General features: G+C 42.6%; 1 protein-coding gene across 1 annotated transcript in view; it reads left to right on the top strand.

Annotated features, from left to right (window-relative positions):
- ptprk (protein tyrosine phosphatase receptor type K) overlaps positions 1–22228 on the top strand; it is a 182390-nt gene that overhangs the window by 139668 nt on the left and 20494 nt on the right. The window contains exons 19-25 of the mRNA XM_080745394.1: positions 2574–2709; positions 12485–12651; positions 16004–16191; positions 16427–16514; positions 17582–17658; positions 21275–21311; positions 21915–22012. Coding sequence (XP_080601520.1) covers positions 2574–2709; positions 12485–12651; positions 16004–16191; positions 16427–16514; positions 17582–17658; positions 21275–21311; positions 21915–22012 — 791 coding nt within the window. The remainder of the gene's footprint in view (positions 1–2573; positions 2710–12484; positions 12652–16003; positions 16192–16426; positions 16515–17581; positions 17659–21274; positions 21312–21914; positions 22013–22228) is intronic.

Raw genomic sequence — 22228 nt, 5'->3', positions numbered from 1 at the left:
CAGGGTATGGCAGCTCTGCTGCATACCCCTGCCATACCCAATTGACGCCCCTGCAGGTGAACCAGTAGGCGGGTTGAAAAAAAAAGCACTGACAAGATTACACACTCACACGAGTGTGTGGGGAATTCAGGAATTGGCATATCGAAAAATAATTAGCTAAAAAGTATGAAAATTCTCCAAAAAACACCAACATAATTCTGGAGGGAGGCGATGGAGAGGCATCATGCCATGCTGGTGGGAGCTGACGTTGTAAAGTAGTGCCACGATTATTTAAATGCCCGTTGGAAATCGTCAAAGGGCATGTTAGCCTAATGATGATGTCTGTGTGGCAGTGCCATGTTCCCAGTCGGTCCAATGGAGGCGTGCAGAGGAATCCTCTGGGGATGTGAGCAGGGGTGTCACAAGGGTGGGTGGGGGGGGGGGGGGGGTAGTGGGACTGAGTAACTAGAGCCCAAGGTGGAGGGGCCTTAATTATTTTATACTTTAGCCATTGAAAAATAGCAGATATACAAGCTCATAGCGCGGCACCAAATGCCGCGCTGAGAGCTTGTATTTCTGCTATTTTTGAAAAGTCATGAAAATGTGCAAACTTTGAATGTATGTATTTTTTAAGCAAACATTTGTAACTCAGATTTTGCTTCTGGGGTGTCCCTGGAACTAAATATTTTGAGATGGGGGGGTCTGCGGCTGAATAGATATCATTTTGGGGGTCCTTCACGTGAAAAGGTTTGAGCACCACTGACATAGAAACATAGGTTTTTCAAAAATAAAACTTGAAATATTCAAAGACTATTGAAAGACAAATTTTCTAGATTTTTCAAAAATAGCAGATCTTCAAACTCGCAGCAGGCACTCTGTGCCATGCTTTGAGCTTGTATATTGGCTATTTTTCAATAGTTAAACCACAAAATAATGCTTAATAATGCGTTCGCAGTCTAAGTGGGTTAAAACCCCTCCCCTATGAAGAACCTTCATGGTGGGCCTGCAGTGAATCCTTGTACCCGGGGCCCAGAATTTGGTGGTGTGACGCCCCTGTCTGGGAGCTTTAGGGCTGGTTGAGTAGGGTGAGTGCTCCTGGGGAGAAGCTGCTGAGGTAGAGTTGGTCCTAAATGGACCGGGACCGCCCCCCCCCAAGAGGGAGAGAGAGGGCTCTCTGAAACAGATGGCTGCCTGGGCGGGCAGGGACAATGGAACGGTCTTCCCTGGCCTTTTCTTCACCCTGGTCCCATGCAGCTCCTTGACAGAGGGCAAGCTGACAGCCAATGACCCAGTCAGCAGTGCAGATAATAGTCCTATACTGTACTGCACTGCTACGGCTCGTCCTTGGAGCGAGAGGCAGTAAAGAAAAACCACTCACTGATGGGGGTTTTCTTTACTATTTGTCACCGTTGTTGTTGTGATGTAATGTTGAACTTCTGCTGCAGCATTAATCCTTCTAAGGTTTTTTGAAAAACCTATGTTTCTATGTCAGCCAGCTGGCTAGCCATTGTCAAAGAAAAGGTCCTTTTCACTTAACTGGAGCTCAATTAGTCTGTTCTTGAGAGACTACTATGTCAGTGGTTCTCAAACTTTTTCATGTGAAGGACCCCCAAAATTATATGTACATTACATTTACAAATGTTCCCTTTAAAAAAAAATATTGATTATGCCAGATGATGGTTACACTAGAGATGCTAGTTTGTTGGATATTGAAGGATTCGGCTCATACAAGAATGCCTGGTAAACTTCCAACCTATTGCACAGGCTGGTTTATACACATCCATTACACACATTAATTAGCTTGCAGCTGTTTTTATACACGCATAGCCTCAGGGATTGGATTAATGGCGCGGTCAAGTAAACTGTGCCAGGGACATATTATTATTATTATTCTCTTTTTGAGTGCACACTCCTGGCTTCTAGCAGGTGAGCTTTAACACTGACACTGTAGTGTACACTACGGATAGCTCAAGTGCACGGCCAGAAAGACCCTTTTCTTCTGCTTCCAATGTTCAAGCAAACAACAGCTCTCAGGGAAAAGAAATCAGTAATACAATGAAGGTATAGATTACAAGTGACAAACGACACTTTACAACAATTACCTTGCACATTTCCCAGCTTTTCACACTCTCTGCATGAGTAGGATTTGGACACCCTGCTGAGACACCACTTATCTGTGATTTGTTGTAGCAATTTTCAACTGAAGCCCCCTTAAATAACCTCTCTATGCTTATCGCCCATGTAGCTTTGATATTAACGGTTTAGGCCTACGGAAGAGTGAACGTTGAAAGAATGATAACGCTGGATTTGTAGGAATGTTTTATTTCCATTCGTGGCCGCTTTATCTCCCAGCCAAGCCGACCGCGCACAAAATACTACTGCCAAGTGGCTGCCGATAGCGAGTGATTACGACTGTGGCAGTGAGCAAAATCACAGGACCGATGACATTTTTTAATCAGTTTTTCGTTTTCTGGGTGCCACAGATATGTATATATCTGCTGGGCTCCAGATATGTATATATCTGCTGGGCTCAAATTAATTCTGTTATCATCATGACAATAATGACTCATGTTTTTTTATTTTATTTTTACCAGGTGCTACAGAGGAGCCAGAGGTCATTCCAGACCCTGCCAAACAGACTGACCGGGTGGTGAAGATCGCTGGCATCAGTGCCGGAGTACTGGTCTTTATTTTGCTGGTGTTGGTAGCCATCCTGCTGGTTAAAAAGAGGTGAGTGATTTGCCCCCGGTGCCCACTGCCCCGGTAAAAGCTTGTATCGCCCGCCCGAGTGCCAACGCATTCATACACAACAAAACTAAACAATGAAACACATTGCACACCCAAAGTCATGTTCTTGTTGTGTGTTCGGTGCTGTAGTAATGTAGCTTCACCATCCATCCACCATAAATGTTGATCTCCCTTCAGAACCTACTTATTCACTTCTTGAGGTTTTTAGTTAAATATTTTCATGTTGAAGGCACGGCATGGCAAACGCTGTGTTAATTTATAAGCATTACCACAATTAGATACACTTTATGTTTTGTTTTTACTTTCTGATCTGATCAGTGGCAATCTGGTGATGACTTGCTCACTTGTAGCAGTAGCAACAGGGATTTATCTGGGCATGAGATTTTTGTGATGACATACACAGATCTTTTAGACGGATGAACCAACGCAACCGTTCTGACGAGTCAATTAGTTTGCCTCGCTGGCATGCTGGAGTTGGTCTTGGTACTGTAATGTGTGTACATGCATAGGCATAACAGAGACGTTTTACACTGGCACAGGGCTCCACCATGTGGCCACTTACCACACCTGCATTGCCTGCAATTGCCCCTCTCTCTCTCTCTCTCTCTCTCTCTCTCTCTCTCTCTCTCTCTCTCTCTCTCTCTCTCTCTCTCTCTCTCTCTCTCTCTCTCTCTCTCTCTCTCTGGGACGAACTCCCCTTTCCCCCGATGTCCCAGTGAATTGTGGGACTAGTGTTGTTAGTGTCATATTAAACTAGAGCAGGGGTCTTCAACGTTTTCAGGCCAGGGACCCATTAACTGAGAGAGAGATGAAGCAGGGACCTATACCGTATATATATATATATATACGATATATACAATATATACCTAAGCAGGTATAATTGCGTTATGCAGATTTTAATCGACTTGTTTGACAGCACTGTCAAATGTTGGATTCGAATGTTGTATTCGTGTTAATGTTTTTTCAGATATTTAGCCACTTCAATCGTCTATATTTTGTAAACTTTCACTATGTACTTGGTCTGCTCTCTTTTACCTCTACACAAAACCTATTTGCTGAAAATAGCTGATCTACAGAGCTTGTAGATCTGCTATTTTTGGCTAAAGTTCTCCTCAGATTAGGGATGTGAGGGTTCAAGTTGTTAATTTGAAAATAATTATCCTATCACACAAAGCTTTGGCCCTAACCCTGTAGTAACTCTGAGGACCCCCTAGGGGTCCCGGACCCCCTGTTGAAGACCCCTGAACTAGAGGGATGGTAGGCAGGTAAATAGTTGGATTTAAGGAGTTGAAGTTATTCTTCTCAACATCACATTTTTTGAGTAAATATTTGAAGAGACCTTAGATATGGTGAACAGGCTCTGTCTCCAGATCTAGCCTAATCCTCCAGTGAACCAACATTTAACCACTTAAACCCTACAGGTTTGTTTACCCTCAGGTTCTTGGCCCTCACATTGTTTTCCTCTATCCAAAATCTACAAGCTGGAGATTTGACCTTATCCAGTAGGTCTGCTATCTTTGCTGAATGTTCGCCCCAGAATGGGGACACCAGAGGGTTCATGTGGTTACAATCCAGGTCTAAACTTCATTTAATGGCTTCAAACTAAAAGTAATGGCAACATGGCATCGGTGTTTTAAATAGCTCCATTCTGCAGCTGTCGATTCTGTCTTATTTCTTTTTAAATCTCAGGCCTGGTGACCTTTTGTTTGTCACAGTGACTACACACAATGGCAGTCTGACATTTAGATTTGAAAACTGATTCAATTTGTTCAAATCGTCAGTATCTTGCACTAATGCTGAGTTCTCATAATATAGGTACATGCCATATCTGAATTTCAAGATGGTATTGTCTCCAGAAATAAACGTTATACCACTTTTCCCAAATATGGAGATGACTGGCATCATAGATGTCTGACATCATAGACCACATGAAACTGACACAGTATGTCCATATATGGGCATTCCAAGATATGGGCTTAATATTGATGACATCAGCGTTCTCCATATATGGGCATAAAGGGACATAAGTGTGACTTGTGTCACGGCAACCACACTTGCAATTTTCCAATAGCACCCTTCTAGTTATCCATTATACTTACTCACTGACTGAAATATGTGTATGTATTTTAAATTGTTGATGCGCAGCGCTATAGGACATTAACAGCATGAAAGGAGGACTCTTTGATAGTTCAACCGTCACTTAGAATTTCCATGAGTAGCATGAATTAGACAAGATGAATTATCACAACTCCTGCCGGTGTGAGTGTTCATGTTCAAGTCTGTTCATGTTAGCACATGTCTGTGTGTGTGTGTGTGTGTGTGTGTGTGTGTGTGTGTGTGTGTGTGTGTGTGTGTGTGTGTGTGTGTGTGTGTGTGTGTGTGTGTGTGTGTGTGTGTGTGTGTGTGTGTGTGTGTGTGTGGTTGTGCTGTTGGCAACTATGTGATGATAATGAATAGAGCCATTGTTCCTCCCTACGCGACCTTTCAATTAGACGGCGGTGATCAGCGCCAGGTTCTCTCATTAGAAAGACTGTAATTATGAATTCATTGCCCCCTGAGTCACTCACCAGCATGTGTCATGCACTCGTCTCATCAAGGGATAAATCACCTGGAGAAATGTTTTGTTGTCGCTGTGATTGACAGCTGACACCCCATAATAACCACATGAACCCCTATAGCTTCCTGGTATAACTGGGTATTATTATTATGCCATAATAGGAAAATATTTAGAGAAAATAGCCAAACATTTGGCAAGAATTGCCAAACATTCGGCAAAAGCAAACCTCTACATGCTAGTTTTGGGACGATATGAACAATACGATATCACGATAATCAAAATCCATTAGCTTAGGGCGGAACATTTTCCAAAAAGTAGCAGATCTATAAGCTCACAACGCGTTGCAATGCGACGCGTTGTGTGCTTGTAGATCTGCTATTTTTTGGCAAAGAAATTTGAGAGTGAAAAAAAGACTGTATCAAGGGTTTAAGTGGTACCAGATATGCAGCCCGGCAAATAAAAAGTAAATTGATCCCACTGCATGACGGAGGACAATATCTCGATAAGTTAAATCTCCACGATACGATTATCGTGAGTGTTTTTTATCACGATAAATGATAATATCGCGTATCTTCCCATCCCTACTACAAGCGTTGTGTTACGAGCCAATTGTGCATTGAAACATTGATTGCGCAACATTTCCTGTAGGCATACAGTAGCTACAGTATGAATGGAAAAAACCAGCCACTTCTCAACCGATTCCCAGTTGATGAATTTGAGGTGGTACTGTTGTAGGAGGTTTCTCCAGGACCGCGATGACAAGAACGTCACCGTAAGGCGGTCAGAGCGCCGCGCACCCAAGACCGACGTCTCCCAATTACAGCCAATCACGGTCAATCTCAGTCAATTACACCTAATTAGAGTCCCATTAAGTCCTGACGGCAGCGACCTGCGGTCACAAGGCAACTGTCACGTACTGACTGGTTCCTTCCCTGACCCCACACACCTCTACGTTTTATTCCAGCTCTTATAATGAATTCCAAACAATGGAACATGCCTGTTTCTCAGTGTGAAAGTATGGCGCACCACTTCATTTTAATGTCAGCTAAAAAGGGAAAGCCCTCCCGTTTTTAATTATATTATGATGGCTTTCTTCTTTTTTTCATAGTTAATTTAACAGCGGTGACAGAAGCCATTTTGCCCTGTTTCCGCGTATGGCTCTGCTCTGTCAAACGGCTCATTTAGCCAACCTGCAATCTCTCTGGACAGAGTCAATGATGGCTACGCCATTGAAAGTGGGCGGTCCCTTTTCGTGACGATGGCTAGCCAGATTGGCCAGCCTGTGACACTATAGTATAAAGCATATAGCGTTGGAAATATTACCAAATAAATACTGGCATGATTGGCATCGCTCTGTGTAGTGGTTACACCCCGCCACTCCGACATGTCTCCTTTCCGACATGTCTAACTCTAACCCTATCTCTAACACTTACCCTAAACTTAACCTCTATGGAAGTGTCGCCACTCCGACAATAAGAAGTCAATTTCGGAGTGGCGACATGTCGGAATGGAGAGCGACACCCCTGTGTAATCTCTTATTTCTAAGGGAGTTCAGATGACCTGGTCATCTCAGATCAGGTGCACACATGATTTTTAAAGATGATACATGTGTGTGTGTGTGTGTGTGTGTGTGTGTGTGTGTGTGTGTGTGTGTGTGTGTGTGTGTGTGTGTGTGTGTGTGTGTGTGTGTGTGTGTGTGTGTGTGTAAAATATAGATTGCTTTCGGTTTTTACTGTTTACTAGTTTGTACCCACCTCCGTGTCTCCTGTTCCCAGGCAGGAGGATAGATAGATCCTAGAGATTACAGACATCTTTTACAGTAAACGATCAAGTGAGCTAGAATGACGACATCTACACTAAAATAAGAATAGTATGACCAAGATGTTGACTCTTAACTCTAATCTATAACCTGCACATGGCATTCTCAGCATCGAGTCAGAAGTCGTATTAACCTACTGTATATGCAGATAGGCAGTTTTTTGGTTGGCAACATATCCAGTTAGATTTTCTGATCAGATCACATTTTTTCAAATTAAAATGGAAGTTGTTTGAACATACTGAGTTTGATTAAACTGCCGTGAGTTATGAGGCTGGTTTATGAGAACGTAATAACTTGTGTCTAACTTAGGATCCAGATTGCATCCAGTCATGAAATATAATTGTCTGCATGTGCAGAAGCAGAAAATGTTACACTTGTGATTAATTTTAATAAGAGTTTGATTTAGTTTCTGACTTGATGAATACATATATTTAGGTCGACACTTTTATTTGATGTTTGTTTTGTTTTTCTTTCTTTTTACATTATTTATAGATTGAGTTTTAACCGCAATGATTTGTTTTGTTCAATGGAATTGTTAAATTCAGCCGTCACAATGGATTTAGATGCCTAGAGCATTCTGGAATAGATATATAGAGTTTCAATATTACATTTTAAATCATGTTCACGCATCATGAAGTAGTTGTGTTTTCTGTGAAGTGTTCTGGGGAGATCAATCTTCATTTTCATTGAACTTTTACAACTTTAGACACCGATACTGCATCTTTAAAATGGTGGGGACATGATGACATCAGAATGACATCATGCTTGTTTTACAGGAAGTGAACTGCCTGCTGTCTTAAAGGGACAGCGTTGTGTCTGTTGCCAGAGAATGTTTTACTGGCTATAGGGACGATGACACACGATTGGCCGATCGTGGCTAAATTGCTGAATCGGGCCGTCTAGTTAAAAGGCAGCTTTAAATGCATGGATTTGATTCAAAAGCTCAAATAAAATTGCAAGTTGAAGAACGTTATACTAATGTTAGCGAAAGGCTTGCATGTTTAAAGTTAATATAATGAAAGCTTTTTGTTATTTTACAAATAGAAATCATCATAGTTGTATATGTATATGTATATGTATTCATATACATATATTATTTTTATGAACTCATATATTATATGAGTTTTTGTTATGGTAGTATTTACTTAACTTGAATATAATATAGAAATGGCTAATATTGATAATAATAAAGTAATAATCATAATAATATCAATAATATTAATGATAACAACCCCCTGCATGAACGTCAAATTGTAGCCATGGAAATAAATCAGGATTTAATTTAATTATTTCTGTTTCTGTTGTTGCGTGGTCGGGACAGGACAAGGCCTGTCCCCAATTTGCATATTCATGACCCTTGTGTCTCATTCTTTGCCTTCTGATTGGCTCACAACCCCAGGAGGACCTACTATTCATACTCTTATTACCTGTAAGTAAACCAATCAACAATCAGCTCACCCGGCTGCTGTTATCTTATTGGGCGAATTAGTGGCTAGTTGTTTTCTTTTTCTTTTTTTCCTTCTTCTTTTTCTTTTTTTTTTTTTTAAAGATGCAGTATACTTTTTTCAAGACAAAACACATTTTCAACTCTGATCAACCAATCAACCAGCCAAAGCCATCCTCATTGACACCTAGCCAGGGCTGGGGTTTAATTCACTTTCATTTCAAACTGTTTTAGGATTCCTTTCTTTAAAAGTGCATTGCAAGCGTTTCTTTAATGCTTCTTGAAAATATCGACATACGTTTGTGCCATGCCAGATTATTATCCAACCGGTTAAGGAACAATTACCATTAAATCGTTAAAAGCGAGAGAGAGAAAGAAGGAATAAATAAGAACGTCAGTGTCTCTTTAAACAGCTCAAGTGTTTTGAATTGAAAGTGAATGGACAACGGTCCTGGTGTCCTCTACATGCTCCAAAGTTGCTCCTCTGAAGTAGTCAGACGCCCGACACAAGGCCGGAGTTGGCCGTTAGGGAGCCACAGCAGGCAAAACACGGCACCCCCAACAGGCCAGAGTGGGAAGTAACCGGGCCTGAAGCGTGTTATTTGAAAAAAGAATGCTGCACTTGTGATCTGTAGCTCTTTGTGTGCATGTAGTCATGTGATCATCCATCCGCCCATCAACTCACAGGTACCATGGTGACTTACTGTACTGTACATGCTTGGTGTGTCTCTCTCTCCTATTGGTGGATCTGGTTCCTGTATGGGGGGGCACGTGGCTTCAGGTTTTTGTTGGGATAGTTCGTTTAGATCACTGGTACTCAATGTCGGGTTCGGGGACCACCAGCGGTCCAAATGGAACCCTTTTACAGGTCTGTCACTAAAGAGAGTGTACACTGGAACACTGTAAATTAATCCACAGTGTTCATTTGACTCTGAGACTGTACAAATGGAATCCATTCAGGCCCCCTGTTGGTCCTCAAACCCGCTGTTGAGAATCAGTGATTTAGATGGCTCTTCTGTGGAGGTGTGGACAATTTTCCTCTCTACCCAGGTCTCTGTTCAGCACACACACACACATGCACACACTGTACTATACGTACCTATTCAGTAGATGAAGCTGTGTTTCTACCGTGTGTGGGTGTGTGTGCGTGCATGTGTGGGTGTGTGTGTGCGCTCGCACACACGTGTGTGTGGTCTTAAAGGTGAAGATGGTGTGTTTGGGGGTCAAGAGGTAAAACAAAACCATAGCATGCTCTTGTCTGTTGGGACAAATATCAGAGCTGTATATTTGATCAGTTTGGCAACTATCTAAATAGAAGGACTGTCTCTACAAATCCTCAGTGAAATCACACAGTACTGCCTCCCTATGTGTAAACCTTAGGGTAAAGCTTGTGTGAATAGCAATATTTTGGATAATACTGTACAGTATATAATTGGAATTTGGTGCAAATGTAGTATGCAATACATGAAGTATTCATTTGATAGAGAGGGAGGGGGAAAACAATCTAAAAATGCGATTATAATATAAAGACAAATTCATACATCAAGACCCAGTTTAGTTTAGATAAATCTTTGGTATGTGAAATGCCATGGGGCGAGCAGCTCCTTTTGAGCAGATGTGATGATCATTCACTATTAAAGATGTTGACCTAACTGATGTATATTTATGGCTCTGGATCCAGCTTACAGTTCCTGCATGGCCCGTCATGCTTGACGTTTGAAGTCCTCTAGAAATCTCTCCTGGGAACTTCCTGACTGCTCATTCTCAAAGTGTTCATCATGATAAGTTTTTAGTCTTATTTTTTCTACCAGAGGTCTTGGTCACACTGTGGATGAAAAGGGGTCTTCATTGAATGCTCTTGCTCGCATTAGTAGCATTCTTGATGGAAACCTTTGGCTTTAATATAGAATTAGCCGCAAATTGCAACACTAGATTTTTTTTATAATCGGATGAATCTAGGGTTGCAATACCTCCCATAGGCAGCCAATGCATCAAAACAGTTTTTTGCTATCTGATTGTATTAAACGACTTCAAACTCACCAATATTGTGGCTCTATGGAAAGCTTGGAATTTACTCTTTCTATCTGCAAAGTGTTTGTTTCAGAAAAATCCACAGTAGACATGTTATGAGTTACTTTCTATCCAAGAAATTTGGTTCAGGTGATTATTTTTTCTAAGTCCTGGAGTTTGGAAGCGCTCGTGGAAAATCCCTCAACGGTCCTGTGACCACCTGGTTCTAAATGTCACATTATGCAGGAGGCAGCAGGACATGGCGTTATAGAAGACAAGCGCTTCCGAAGTTCAACACTTAGAAAATAAACCATGTCTGCTCGGATTTCTTGACAGAAAATAAATCATAACAATTATACGGTGGATTTTTCAGAAACAAACACTTTGCAGATAGCAAGAGTAAATTCCAAGCTTTCCATAGAGCCGCAATATTGGTGAGTTTGACGTCGTTTAATACAATCAGATAGCAAAATAAAGTTTTGATGCATTGGCTGCCTATGGGAGGTATTGCAACCCTAGATTCATCCGATTATAAAAAAAATGTAGTGTTGCAATTTGCGGCTAAGGTAGAATGCTTACTTAAATAAAGCAAAATGACACTTTGGTAGAGGTTTGGGTTGTGTTGTTAGTTACCTTGCCATCATGCAACTCCAAATATTGGTGATATATCTTCAATGATGGGATCTGCGGATCAACAGGAATTTGGCTTAAAAAAATACAACAACTATTGAAGATGTCTTGCCAATATTTGAAGTAACGTCATTCATAGCAAGTTAAATACACAACCGAAACTACCAAAGTGTACTTTTGCTTTAAGCTGGTTGCTAATGGAGGAAGGAGAAGATAGATTATTTCCCACAGTTTGACAACTGCCTCTGAGGAAAAATATATGACAATACACAATAGTTGAAACGTCAAATATCCAGGTTATCCCTTCCAATAGATAGATACCCTTCTTCTCCCAAACAATATCTCATAATCCTACACAACATATGACTGTGATGATGCCATAATCCTAGGCCCTATCACTATGATACCTCTCATACATTGGTAACACCTGCTGCTACAGTCGGGAAATGGTTCTGTTTAGTCAACTGCCGAACAAAAGTGAGTCCCCTTTTATATCTCGGTTTTCTCTGTGATTTCCCCCTATTATCACAGTGAGATGAAAACCTCATAATCACAATTATACATACCATTTTACTGGAATTTAGTAATTAAAAAGTTGCAGTAGCAAAAACAAATGTTCTGTTTTCATTCCTAACCATTTGACCGTGTGGAGGTTTTCTTCTAATAGCAGCTCTATGGTACCATGGATGATAACTAGTAATAATAGGTACTTCACCCTGCACTCTTGGCTATCGGTTGCTATTCGTTCTTTGGTTGCTACACAGTTGAATCCTCAGTGGTAATTTATCCATTTGTAACTCTGAGGATGTACAAAATGTAGGGTCCATTTGGTTACATTTGAACATGCTCAGAATCATCCACTTAAACCCTGTCATACTTTGTTGACCGGAGTAGACCTGCCATTTTTGACTAATAATGTTCGCCCACAGAATAGGACCTAAAAGGTTCATTCAAGTGTTTGAATTAACATTGAGGAATTGCTGTGTATCCTCCTACTCCTATGGTTGAACCCACTGTCCACAAGTGTTGGCTATCCTTTCATCTCCCCCTCTCTCTTCTCTCTCTCTATCTCCCCCTCCCCTCTCTCCCTCTTTTTGTCCGGATAGGTTTAGGTAGCCTGCAGACTCCACCGTATGTCAAGTTTTTTGTTTTGCCCCCCAAGCCAATGCTTGTAGGCAATTCAAAACAAGGCTCCTCTTCTACGGTGAACAGGGCTGTGGTTTGCAGGCTTGGTGATGCACTCGTCTGTAGTGTACTGATTTGTTTGTGTAACTGTGTGTCTGTTTGCTCCTGACAGAAAACTGGCAAAGAAGCGCAAAGATGCCATCGGAACCACGCGTCAGGAGATGACTCACATGGTGAACGCCATGGATCGTAGCTACGCCGACCAGAGCACGCTCCATGGAGAGGACCCCATGGCTGTGACCTTTATGGACTCTCACTCTAACTACAATACAAACAGATGTACGTTTTCTTTTGCGTATTTTAATTTCTTTTTTATGTATGTTTACAGTAAAGGCAAACCTTTGTCTTATGTTGAATAATACACACTTCATAGAGAAGGAAAGGGGGGGGGGGGAATAGTCATAAATATTGCAACTTTCTTATTTTGCAAACTGTACTCTGTGATTTGATTAAGTTTATTCATTTATGTATTCATTTATGTCTGCATGCAGCATGTCTTGAGTCCAGACTCTGACTTTAACCTACAACAATGATTCTATTCTGAATCTAATTTATTCTATTCTAACATCTTAAAATGACTAAACTTTCTAGGACAGAGTTTTCATTTCTATTCTCCATTTACTGTCTTCTCTACTGGCCTGTAATGCCAAATGTATACGTTGGTGTCGCCTGCTTAAAAATAACAGTTTTTCTCTTGAGAATAAGTTATTTCTGGTGAGCAACACTGCAGTAAGACAGCATCTAGTGCTTAATTTATACACTGTCTTACGACTATAAGTTTAAATCAGACTTATGTTAGGCTTTTGAAACTACATACAGAGGACCTATGCATCTGGTATTTGGAATTAACGTTGTGTCAGAGGTAGCTGGTTGTGTCCTGTTGCTGTTACAGACTATTTGCCTTCCAGGTTGAAGTATTGGTGAAGTATATCAGAATCCTTGGGCTATTTCTCAGCCATCTTCCTAGTTTTCCCGCAGTTGAACAAACACTGCCTAGACTGTTCCTCACCCTGTTTCTTCCAACAGTGCCCAACGATCCTCTGGTGCCCACAGCTGTGCTAGGTGAGACCACTGGCATGGTTAGACATGTCAACCCCACCGCCCCCTGACCATGCTGTAGCTGTCACCACCAACCACCCCCCATTACAGCCTAAAGCCTTTGTGCTTGTAGTGCTGCCATTCGTGTGTCTTGTGTGTGTGTGTGTGTGTGTGTCAGTGCCCTTTCATCCCCTTTCATTGTTGTGATTACATAGGCCTCCCATATTGCCCTGTGTCCCATAGTCCCCCCTGTCTTGTGTGTTTGTGTGAATTGGATTATACAAACACACTCCTCAGCAGTTTCAGCAGGTGCTACCATACTGTAGGTAGCAATTGTAGGCATCAGATGTAGTCGCTATTAATGTGATAAAAAACAAAAAGCAAACAATAAACAGCTTTTTTGTAGAGTCTGCATTGAAGACATTATTGACATGTTGTGAAATGGCTGCGAATGAGTTAAAGGCATTTTAAGTGGCCAGCGTCATTGAGGATGTGCTGCCCTGCATCTGTGTGTGTGGCTCTAGTGCCTTGTTGGCGTGCACTGAGCTGAGCCTAGAAGCCCATGTGTTTTCCTAAAACTTATCCTCATTCCCTGGACATGTTGAGCGGTCATAGACCAAGCCTGATGAGAGGCGGATTCTTTGTAAACTGGTGCTGCTGCTGCCAAGCTCAATTCAACTCCCAACTCCACTGGTGAACAGTATAAAGTGCTCCCAGCTTTCGTGTAGTGCTGTGTGACGCTGCGGCGTGATGTGCAACTCTAAATCCTTCTCCACAATGTTCTACTGCATCATTTACGCTTTCATCTCGTTCTCGCATCTTTGGCTTAACACGCCCTTAGGGCCAGCGTACCCCGCCCACGCGTACACAGCCTATACTCCTCCAAAATGGTGTTAATTAACTCCCCGTTCCCCCGGTCTCTAATAGGAAGTGAAGGACGCAGTGGCAATCTGTCTCCGCCAATCATATCACAGATCGGAAGGGAGCGTCAGGCAGGAGTGAATTAAGAGGCAATGTCGGGTCAAGTTTATTGCTAATTGACCTGACAGGGGCTTAACGAACCCTCAACAGTCCTTAACGAGCCCAAACGTCTTCAGAGCAGATAAAAGCATCATTTGGAAGTAGAATAACAGTGTCATTTTAATAAACAGTGTTGAACGTGCGATCAGTCGGTTGTGATTAAGGCACCAAATGATCTATTAGTCAGCCTGTCTGTATGTAGAGTATTAATGTTGTTCCACATTGGCACACCACAGCACATGGATGATCCATTGCTGCTGGTCCCTGTCCGTTTGAGCCATTATGAATCCAATAAATACAGAATTTCACAAATTATTAAATTACACTGGGGTTATTTGTACTGTATAATTCACATAGGGAAGGGTTTTGTTTGTTTTTCCAACTTCATCGCCTTGATCACACCTCACAGTGATTCCTGAGCATTTTATATGTGACAACTAAATATGAAAACCTTATTGTGGTGTATTTAATGGCTTGATTTATGGTTGGTGATGTTGGCAAAATCTTAAATAAATGGGTTTCAATGCCTACATCAAGGCGGAAGTGGCAGGTCCTAACCTCTAGAGGGCTGAGGTTTCCCATTTCCCATTATATTTATTTGATGGATAGACACTAGTAGACTCTTAAATCAAATTCCTACATAACCTTGTTATATAGGAGATTAACGCTTTTATAACTTTGGTATTTCTCACTGCTGGCCAACAACGCTGCTGTTGTTATTGTTGTTGTTGTTTTTGTGGTCGCGATGGCCAACACTCACCTGTTGTTGTGATGTCAGCTGTGTGTGGAATGTGGATCCCACTAGTAGTAGCAGACAGTCCAACTAACTGTGTGTCTCTCCTACTAATCACACTAACTTGGTTGAACTAAACCTCTGTTCTTCTCTCCTACTGCTGCTCTGACCTGTTCTGTAGTTCCTATCACTGGTGAGTATAGACAGAGGAACCAGACTGTCTGTTGGCTGCCGGCTTAGTATCAAACATAATAGATTTTTTTGGGGAAAAACTGGCATGACGTGACCATCATATCATGACAGTTTGTGTCTCCGGCCAGGTAATTGCATCCCAGTAACCATGTATTTCTGTCAAACCAAGTCAATTATAAAGCACATTTTAAAACAAACAAAGGTGACCAGAGTGCCGTACAGCAATGGTTCTCAAAGTGGATACCAGGGACTCTGTGGGTTATTTTATGGGGATTTAAATTGACCCATACAAGTCTGTAACTGACAGTGTACAAATGGAACCAAATGGACCCTAACAGGCCCTTTTGGTTTCATTTGTACGCTGTCAGAGTTAAGGGGTGACCTTGACATGTTAAAGTTTGAGAAACACTGCCGTACAGCATATGAATACATGTAAGTGTTCCAATTCTGGGTGTGGAAACAACAGATCTACTGTACAAGCTCACAAGCTAGCTTTGTTCGGCAAAGAGACTTGATGTAGAGGGGGAAAAGGAGGGGACCAAGTACAGACCTCTGAGGGACCCTGGTCAACGACGAAGTATGTAGGGTTAAAGTGAGCCTGAGTGAATGACTGACTGGTTCCTGGTTCCTCCTGGTTCTTTCCTGCAGATGAGAACCACAGTGCCTCCGGAGCGGAGAACAGCAGGCTGCTGGACGTTCCTCGGTACCACTGTGAAGGAACCGAGTCTCCCTACCAGACCGGGCAGCTCCACCCTGCCATCCGCGTGGCCGACCTCCTGCAGCACATCAACCTGATGAAGACCTCCGACAGCTACGGCTTCAAGGAGGAGTACGAGGTCAGACGACGTTACGATCAGGAGAAGACGCTTGTCATGTTTACGCCACAATGCCATGTTTATTTACTACTACATATTAAACCCCCCTTTTCTGTCTGTCAAATCCATACTGACCTTGACTCTGTTTCTGCCTACAAACAATGCTAAGGAGTTCAGTGGAAGAGAACAGACGAGGAGTAGATAATTTGTGGTATCGTGAAGTGCATTCATGATTGACGCGATGTTTCTGTTGCAGAGTTTCTTTGAAGGCCAGTCGGCCTCCTGGGATGTGGCCAAGAAGGAGGGGAACCGCACCAAGAACCGATATGGCAACATCATAGCATGTAAGAGCCTTTAAACACTCAGATACCCATACTGCAGTAGCTCCAACAAGACAAAGTGTGCGTGAGTGAGAGGCTGGGTTTCAGCTCAAGTTTGTTTTGCCATTTTAAGCACCCTCTTGTGGACAAACAGCCCTAGATATTACACTAGTTTCACACAGGGACGTGCTGGGCCCCTGATTCAGCCCGGGAAAAAGAGTTGGAGAGGCCCTCATTGCGCGCTACAGAGAGATCTCTCTCTATAGCGCTGCTGCTACTCAAAGATTTGCCATTTCAGATCATGACAAGTGACAATCCAGTGGGCCAATTACATGAGTTAGGCCTATATTTCGTCGTTGTCAGGTGGAAATCTTGTATGTCCCAAACCGTTTGTTTTGTATTTATCATTTAAATAAATATTTAAACTAGTGAAAACAGCCGATCTACAAGCACACGCCTCACTACTTTTGTGCGACGGCCTCGTATAATGAAGCAGGGCTTTGCTTTGCGAAAAGATTTACACATTTGAAACTTGGAGATACGAGGTTTCTGCCCGACAGTGACAATTTGCTTCCCAAAATGGAACGAAGGCCGACATTTAATTTAAATTTTTTTCCTAATGGCCGGCCTGGACCGGCAGGGAATGAACCGGCCGTTCGGGAGTTGTCCCGCTTTTCCCAATGGCCAGCACGTCCCTGGTTTCACATTTGCGCTTCTAATGGCTCAACTAATAAAAAAACAGACATTGCCAAGTGAACAACCCATGCACCTGAAAGTATTGACTCTAACCTTAAACAGAATCACACCAAGGTAAAATCACCATGGCCCTATAACATTACCCCAAGCATTAGATCTGCTGAATCAATGGGAAAACAATAGCCCAGTTCTTATGATCAATAGCTAAATCTCTTCTCAAACTATTGGAGCCCTGTCACTAAACAACTCCCTCTCTCTCTCTCTCTTCCTCTCTCTCTCTCTCTCTCTCTCTCTCTCTTCCTCCGACCATCTTCCATGAATTTTCCCCCTCCCCGTGTCTCTTCTTGTCTCCCTCCCTCCCTCCTCTCTCTCTCTCTCTCTCTCTCTCTCTCCAGATGACCACTCGAGGGTTATCCTCCAGCCAATTGAAGATGACCCCTCGTCCGACTACATCAACGCCAACTACATCGATGTAAGTGGAAACGCATCGAACGCTACTATTGGCTCCCAACGAAACCAACGAAACCACACCCCCTCGCTCGTATGTCAGGCCTCTATACCTTTATCGCGTCAAATCAGTCCATCATCTGTCACTCACCCTGCACACGCAGCCATCGTTGCATACATGTCCTGTTCATTACAGCCTGTCATTTGTCCATTGTCTCACAAGTGCACAGCAGTTCATCTGTTAATTTATCTATCCCCTACATCAGGGGTCTTCAACGTTTTCAGGCCAAGGACCCCTTAGTCGAGAGAGAGAGAGAGAGATGAAGCAGGGACCCCCACAACCCATAGATACATATAGTTGCATCGTTTGACGGCACAGTCATCAGTGTATTATGTATTCATGTCAATCAGTGTTTTCAGATATTTAACCACTTGAACCGTCAATACTTAATAAACTTGACCTCTCACTTTGTACTTAGTCTGCTTTTTTTCCCCTCTACACCAAACCTCTTCAAACCGATCAAACCGATCTACAATCAAACCGATCTACAAGCTCTGTGAGCTTGTAGATCTGCTATTTTTGGCTAAACTCAGAATAAGGACAATAGGGTTCAAGTGGTTAATATAAAAATTGAGAAACAAAAGATTCTATCACACAAAGTTTTGTAGGCCCCCCTGTAGTGACTCTCCTAGGGGTACCGGACGCCCTGTTGAAGACCCCTGCACTCCATTCATAGCAGAAGTACACGTGAAGTGTCATTGTTAGAATACAAAACAACTGGGGGCACGGTGGCGCAGTGGTTAGAGCTTTGCCTCACAGCTAGAAGGTCCTGGGTTCGATCCCCGCCGGGGGACGCTGTGGGCGCTGGCGGCGTGTTCCTCCTCCACGTCATCAGCGCCCACACCCTAAGTGGGGTTGGCGATAGGGCCTTTCTGTGTGGAGTTTGCATGTTCTCCCCGTGTCTCCTAGGGTTGATACCCTCACAAAAACATGCACGTAATCCTGGTCTCAATAATGCCTCCCCCTGGCCAGCCGGGGCGCTTGATGGAGGGGAAAGGAACTGGTTGGAATAACGTGTTCCTTCCACGCGCTACGTCCAAACCAGGGAAATCTCCACTGTCAGGTGAAAAGAAGCAACTTTGACTCCTCATGCATAGAGGGAAGCATGAGGTCAGTCCGTTGTCTCCCCAGGCGCGGCAGAGGGAGAGCAGAGCCCAGGATTACATAGGCAATTAGCACTGGTTTAAAAAATGGGTTACAAAATTGTGGGATAAAAATTAGTAAAAAAAAAAAAAAGAATACAAAACAACTTGCATGTCTCTCTCAAACCCAGCCTTCAGGCCATCCTTCCATCCATCCATCCAATCCAATCCAATCCATTCCATTAACATCCATCCACCTTCCCACCGATGTTTCCACCGATGCATTCACCCCTATTGTTCTTCCTGCTAACTCATCCATCAGTTTGTCACGACTCCACTCACCTTCACAACAATATCTTCACTCACCATCTTCCATTTGGTGTCTTGTTGTTTTGTATTGCTCTGCTTTACTGCCGCCATCAGCCATTATCTGTGGTCATTATCTCTGCACGCTGCCACTCACACTAGCAGGCAACCTAGAACTGGGGTGGAGAGAGAAGACGTCTCCTCGCTTGTCGCAGTGATCTCCTTAGCCCAGGTTAAGGCACTTGGGTAAAACCAAAAGTTGTTTAACTGTTCTATTTTATACATAGCGCCTATTATTTTATGCTTCAATAAAGTTAATATATGAGGAATACACGATAATATCATGTATTATCATTACATTCTATTTGAAAACTATTTAAAGAATGCAGCATGGTTTTATTGAGTCAGCTAGATCATTATGCTAATTGCGATAACACCTGTAGAAAAGAACAGGAGGTCGCACAACTCGCAGCCACGATGCAATAAACCATTTTTATTCATAAATTACCAACGTTTCGACATTAAGTCTTTGTCAGGGTATGGAGATTACACCACCACATGAGGAGACGTCTTTTCAATCCATTCTACTTCTCTGTTCCAGACCATGTTTTTTTGCATGCCCTGTTCAAGCTCCCATTATATCAATACAACTTTTATTTTCCTTTTTCCCGATTGACTCACTGACATTGTTGTGCTTTCTTTCTTTCCTTCTTTACTTCTCTCCTTCTTTCTTTCGTTCTTTCTTTCATTCTTTCTTTCGTTCTTTCCTTCTCTCGTTCCCTCTCGTTCTTTCTCTCCGTTCTTTCTCTCGTTCTTTCTGGCTGTGGCTTGGCCTGTAGATTTGGCTGTACAGGGATGTAAGTATCACTGTGTACTCTTTTCATCCATCAAGCCAAGCCATACTGTACATCCCTTTAGTACTATTGTCCATCCAAACGTGCATGTGTTTGTATCCATAGATACGTCCATCTTTCTGATGGCTTATCCATGCCGAGGCCTCTGCTGCGCGCAAAGATCCTCCATTTTACGCACCACTCCTCCATCCTTTAATCTGAATTCTGACATTGTTATATTTTACGTTCATAATATGATATGTCTGCTCCCTATCTCTGGTACTGTATGGGGCCTTTTCCACCGGCAAAGAACCGGTTCCAGAACCAGTGCCGGTTCAACTTTCTTGGAACCTTGGTTCGTTCTGACGAACCGGCTTGCATTTCCACCAGATTGAACCATGATAGAACCAGAGGAACCAAGGATTTTGTGGCTCCCGTTTGGAACCAACTTTTACGGTTCGGAACTAACTCCGGTTCTCGGTGGAGAAGCTCATCTCTGGTTCATCCCATAGGCGGGAGGAAGAACCTGAAGCGGTTCTTTGCCGGTGGAAAAGGCCCCAATGTGTTCTCAACTTCCTGTACAAGGTGTCAGTTAGGCAATATATCGATATTATATCAATATCGTGGCATGAAACTACTGTATATATATCGTATGGAATATGGCATAAGTGTTGTCTTTTCATGGTTTAACCACTTTAAGTCTTATTTTATAATTTGGAAACGTTCCCATGCCAAAAAAATAATGCATAACGGATGCATTTTTATATATTTATTCACACTCCCATCAGCCTGATGTACATATTTTCTGGAGTGCTGCTATTTCCAATTCCTGTGGTGATTTTATTATTTGTATTTGTACGCTTGGTACTGAGTGTCACTGAGCACCCACACACAGCCAAGGAGGCAATCCACATCCTGTTGTAACGATAATAGTTTGGCTAAGTTGTAATAAGGACCCCAACTCACGTTCCATTTGCAGAGAACTTGCAAATATACATAATGGAGGAAAAAAAACTGTCTTTGATGAACACCCACATTCTTCTAAAGCATTGTGTTCGACTCCTTACCCTAGAAAGACAGTCGTTGTATTGTATTATTTTGTTATGCCAACGTTCACATTGTCAGTATCTCATTTTGTACATGGCCTCGTTTTGTAAGGGACTGACGTTATCACGGTGGAAACAATAACCAACATTGTTTTCCCAACATCTTGACGAGTTGCAAAGAGAGGGATTTCTCCTCCCGGCGTATTGAGTGTCTATAATATTCATGTATGCGAGCTGAGGCATGCTGCTCAGCCATTGTTTGTTTGGTTTGCTGCTGCTGTTTGACTCATTGTTGTGTTTTGTCTCATCCCAGGGTTACCAGAGACCGAGTCACTACATCGCTACTCAAGGTGAGAGACGCCACACGCACGTCGCACACGCACTACTACTGTATACAATCGACAAACAATACACAATCATAGACCAGGGGTCTTCAACAGGGCGTCCGGGACCCCTTGGGGGTCCTCAGAGTTACCACAGGGTGGCCGCAAAATCTTTGTGTGATAGGATCATTCTTCTAGATTAACAACTTGAACCCTCACATCCCAATTCTGAGGAGAACTTTAGACAAAAATAGCAGATCTACAAGCTCTCAACGCCTCGCAACACGAGGCGTTGAGAGCTTGTAGTTCAGCTATTTTTGGCAAATAGGTTTGGTGTAGAGGTAGAAAAGAGCAGACCAAGTACAGAGTGAAAGGTCAAGTTTGCTAAGTATCGACGATTTAAGATTTTAAGTGGTTAAGTGTCAAACAAGTCTATGAATCTATCTATGAAACCGATAAGAATCTCCATCACACATTTATACAATACGTAGTGGGGTCCCTGCTTCATCTCTCGCTCAACTGGGGGGTCCTTGGCCTGAAAACATTGAAGACCCCTGTCATAGACATATTGAGTAGACCCGGTATTCACTACAGCAGCTAATGTGTGTGTGTGTGTGTGTACATCTGTAGGTCCAGTTCATGAGACAGTGTATGACTTCTGGAGGATGGTATGGCAGGAGCAGTCGGCCTGCATCGTCATGGTGACCAATTTGGTGGAGGTTGGACGGGTATGTTGTCCTGTGTTCTACTCCCTTCGTATTCTATCTGTGCCCTTCGAACGATGCTATAGGTTATATATCATATTGTTGTTGTTGAGTTTCACACTAAAGTAGTGAAAATTGCTAATCTACAAGCTCACAACGCACGTTGTAAGCTTGTAGATATGCTATTTTAATGCTACTTAAAGTATCTTTGAAATAATAACAAAAATAGGAATGGTTTTG

Source organism: Nannobrachium achirus, assembly GCF_963921795.1.
Source record: "Nannobrachium achirus genome assembly, chromosome: 16".
Taxonomy (NCBI): Eukaryota; Metazoa; Chordata; class Actinopteri; order Myctophiformes; family Myctophidae; genus Nannobrachium; species Nannobrachium achirus.
This window is presented reverse-complemented; position numbering and strand designations above follow the sequence as displayed.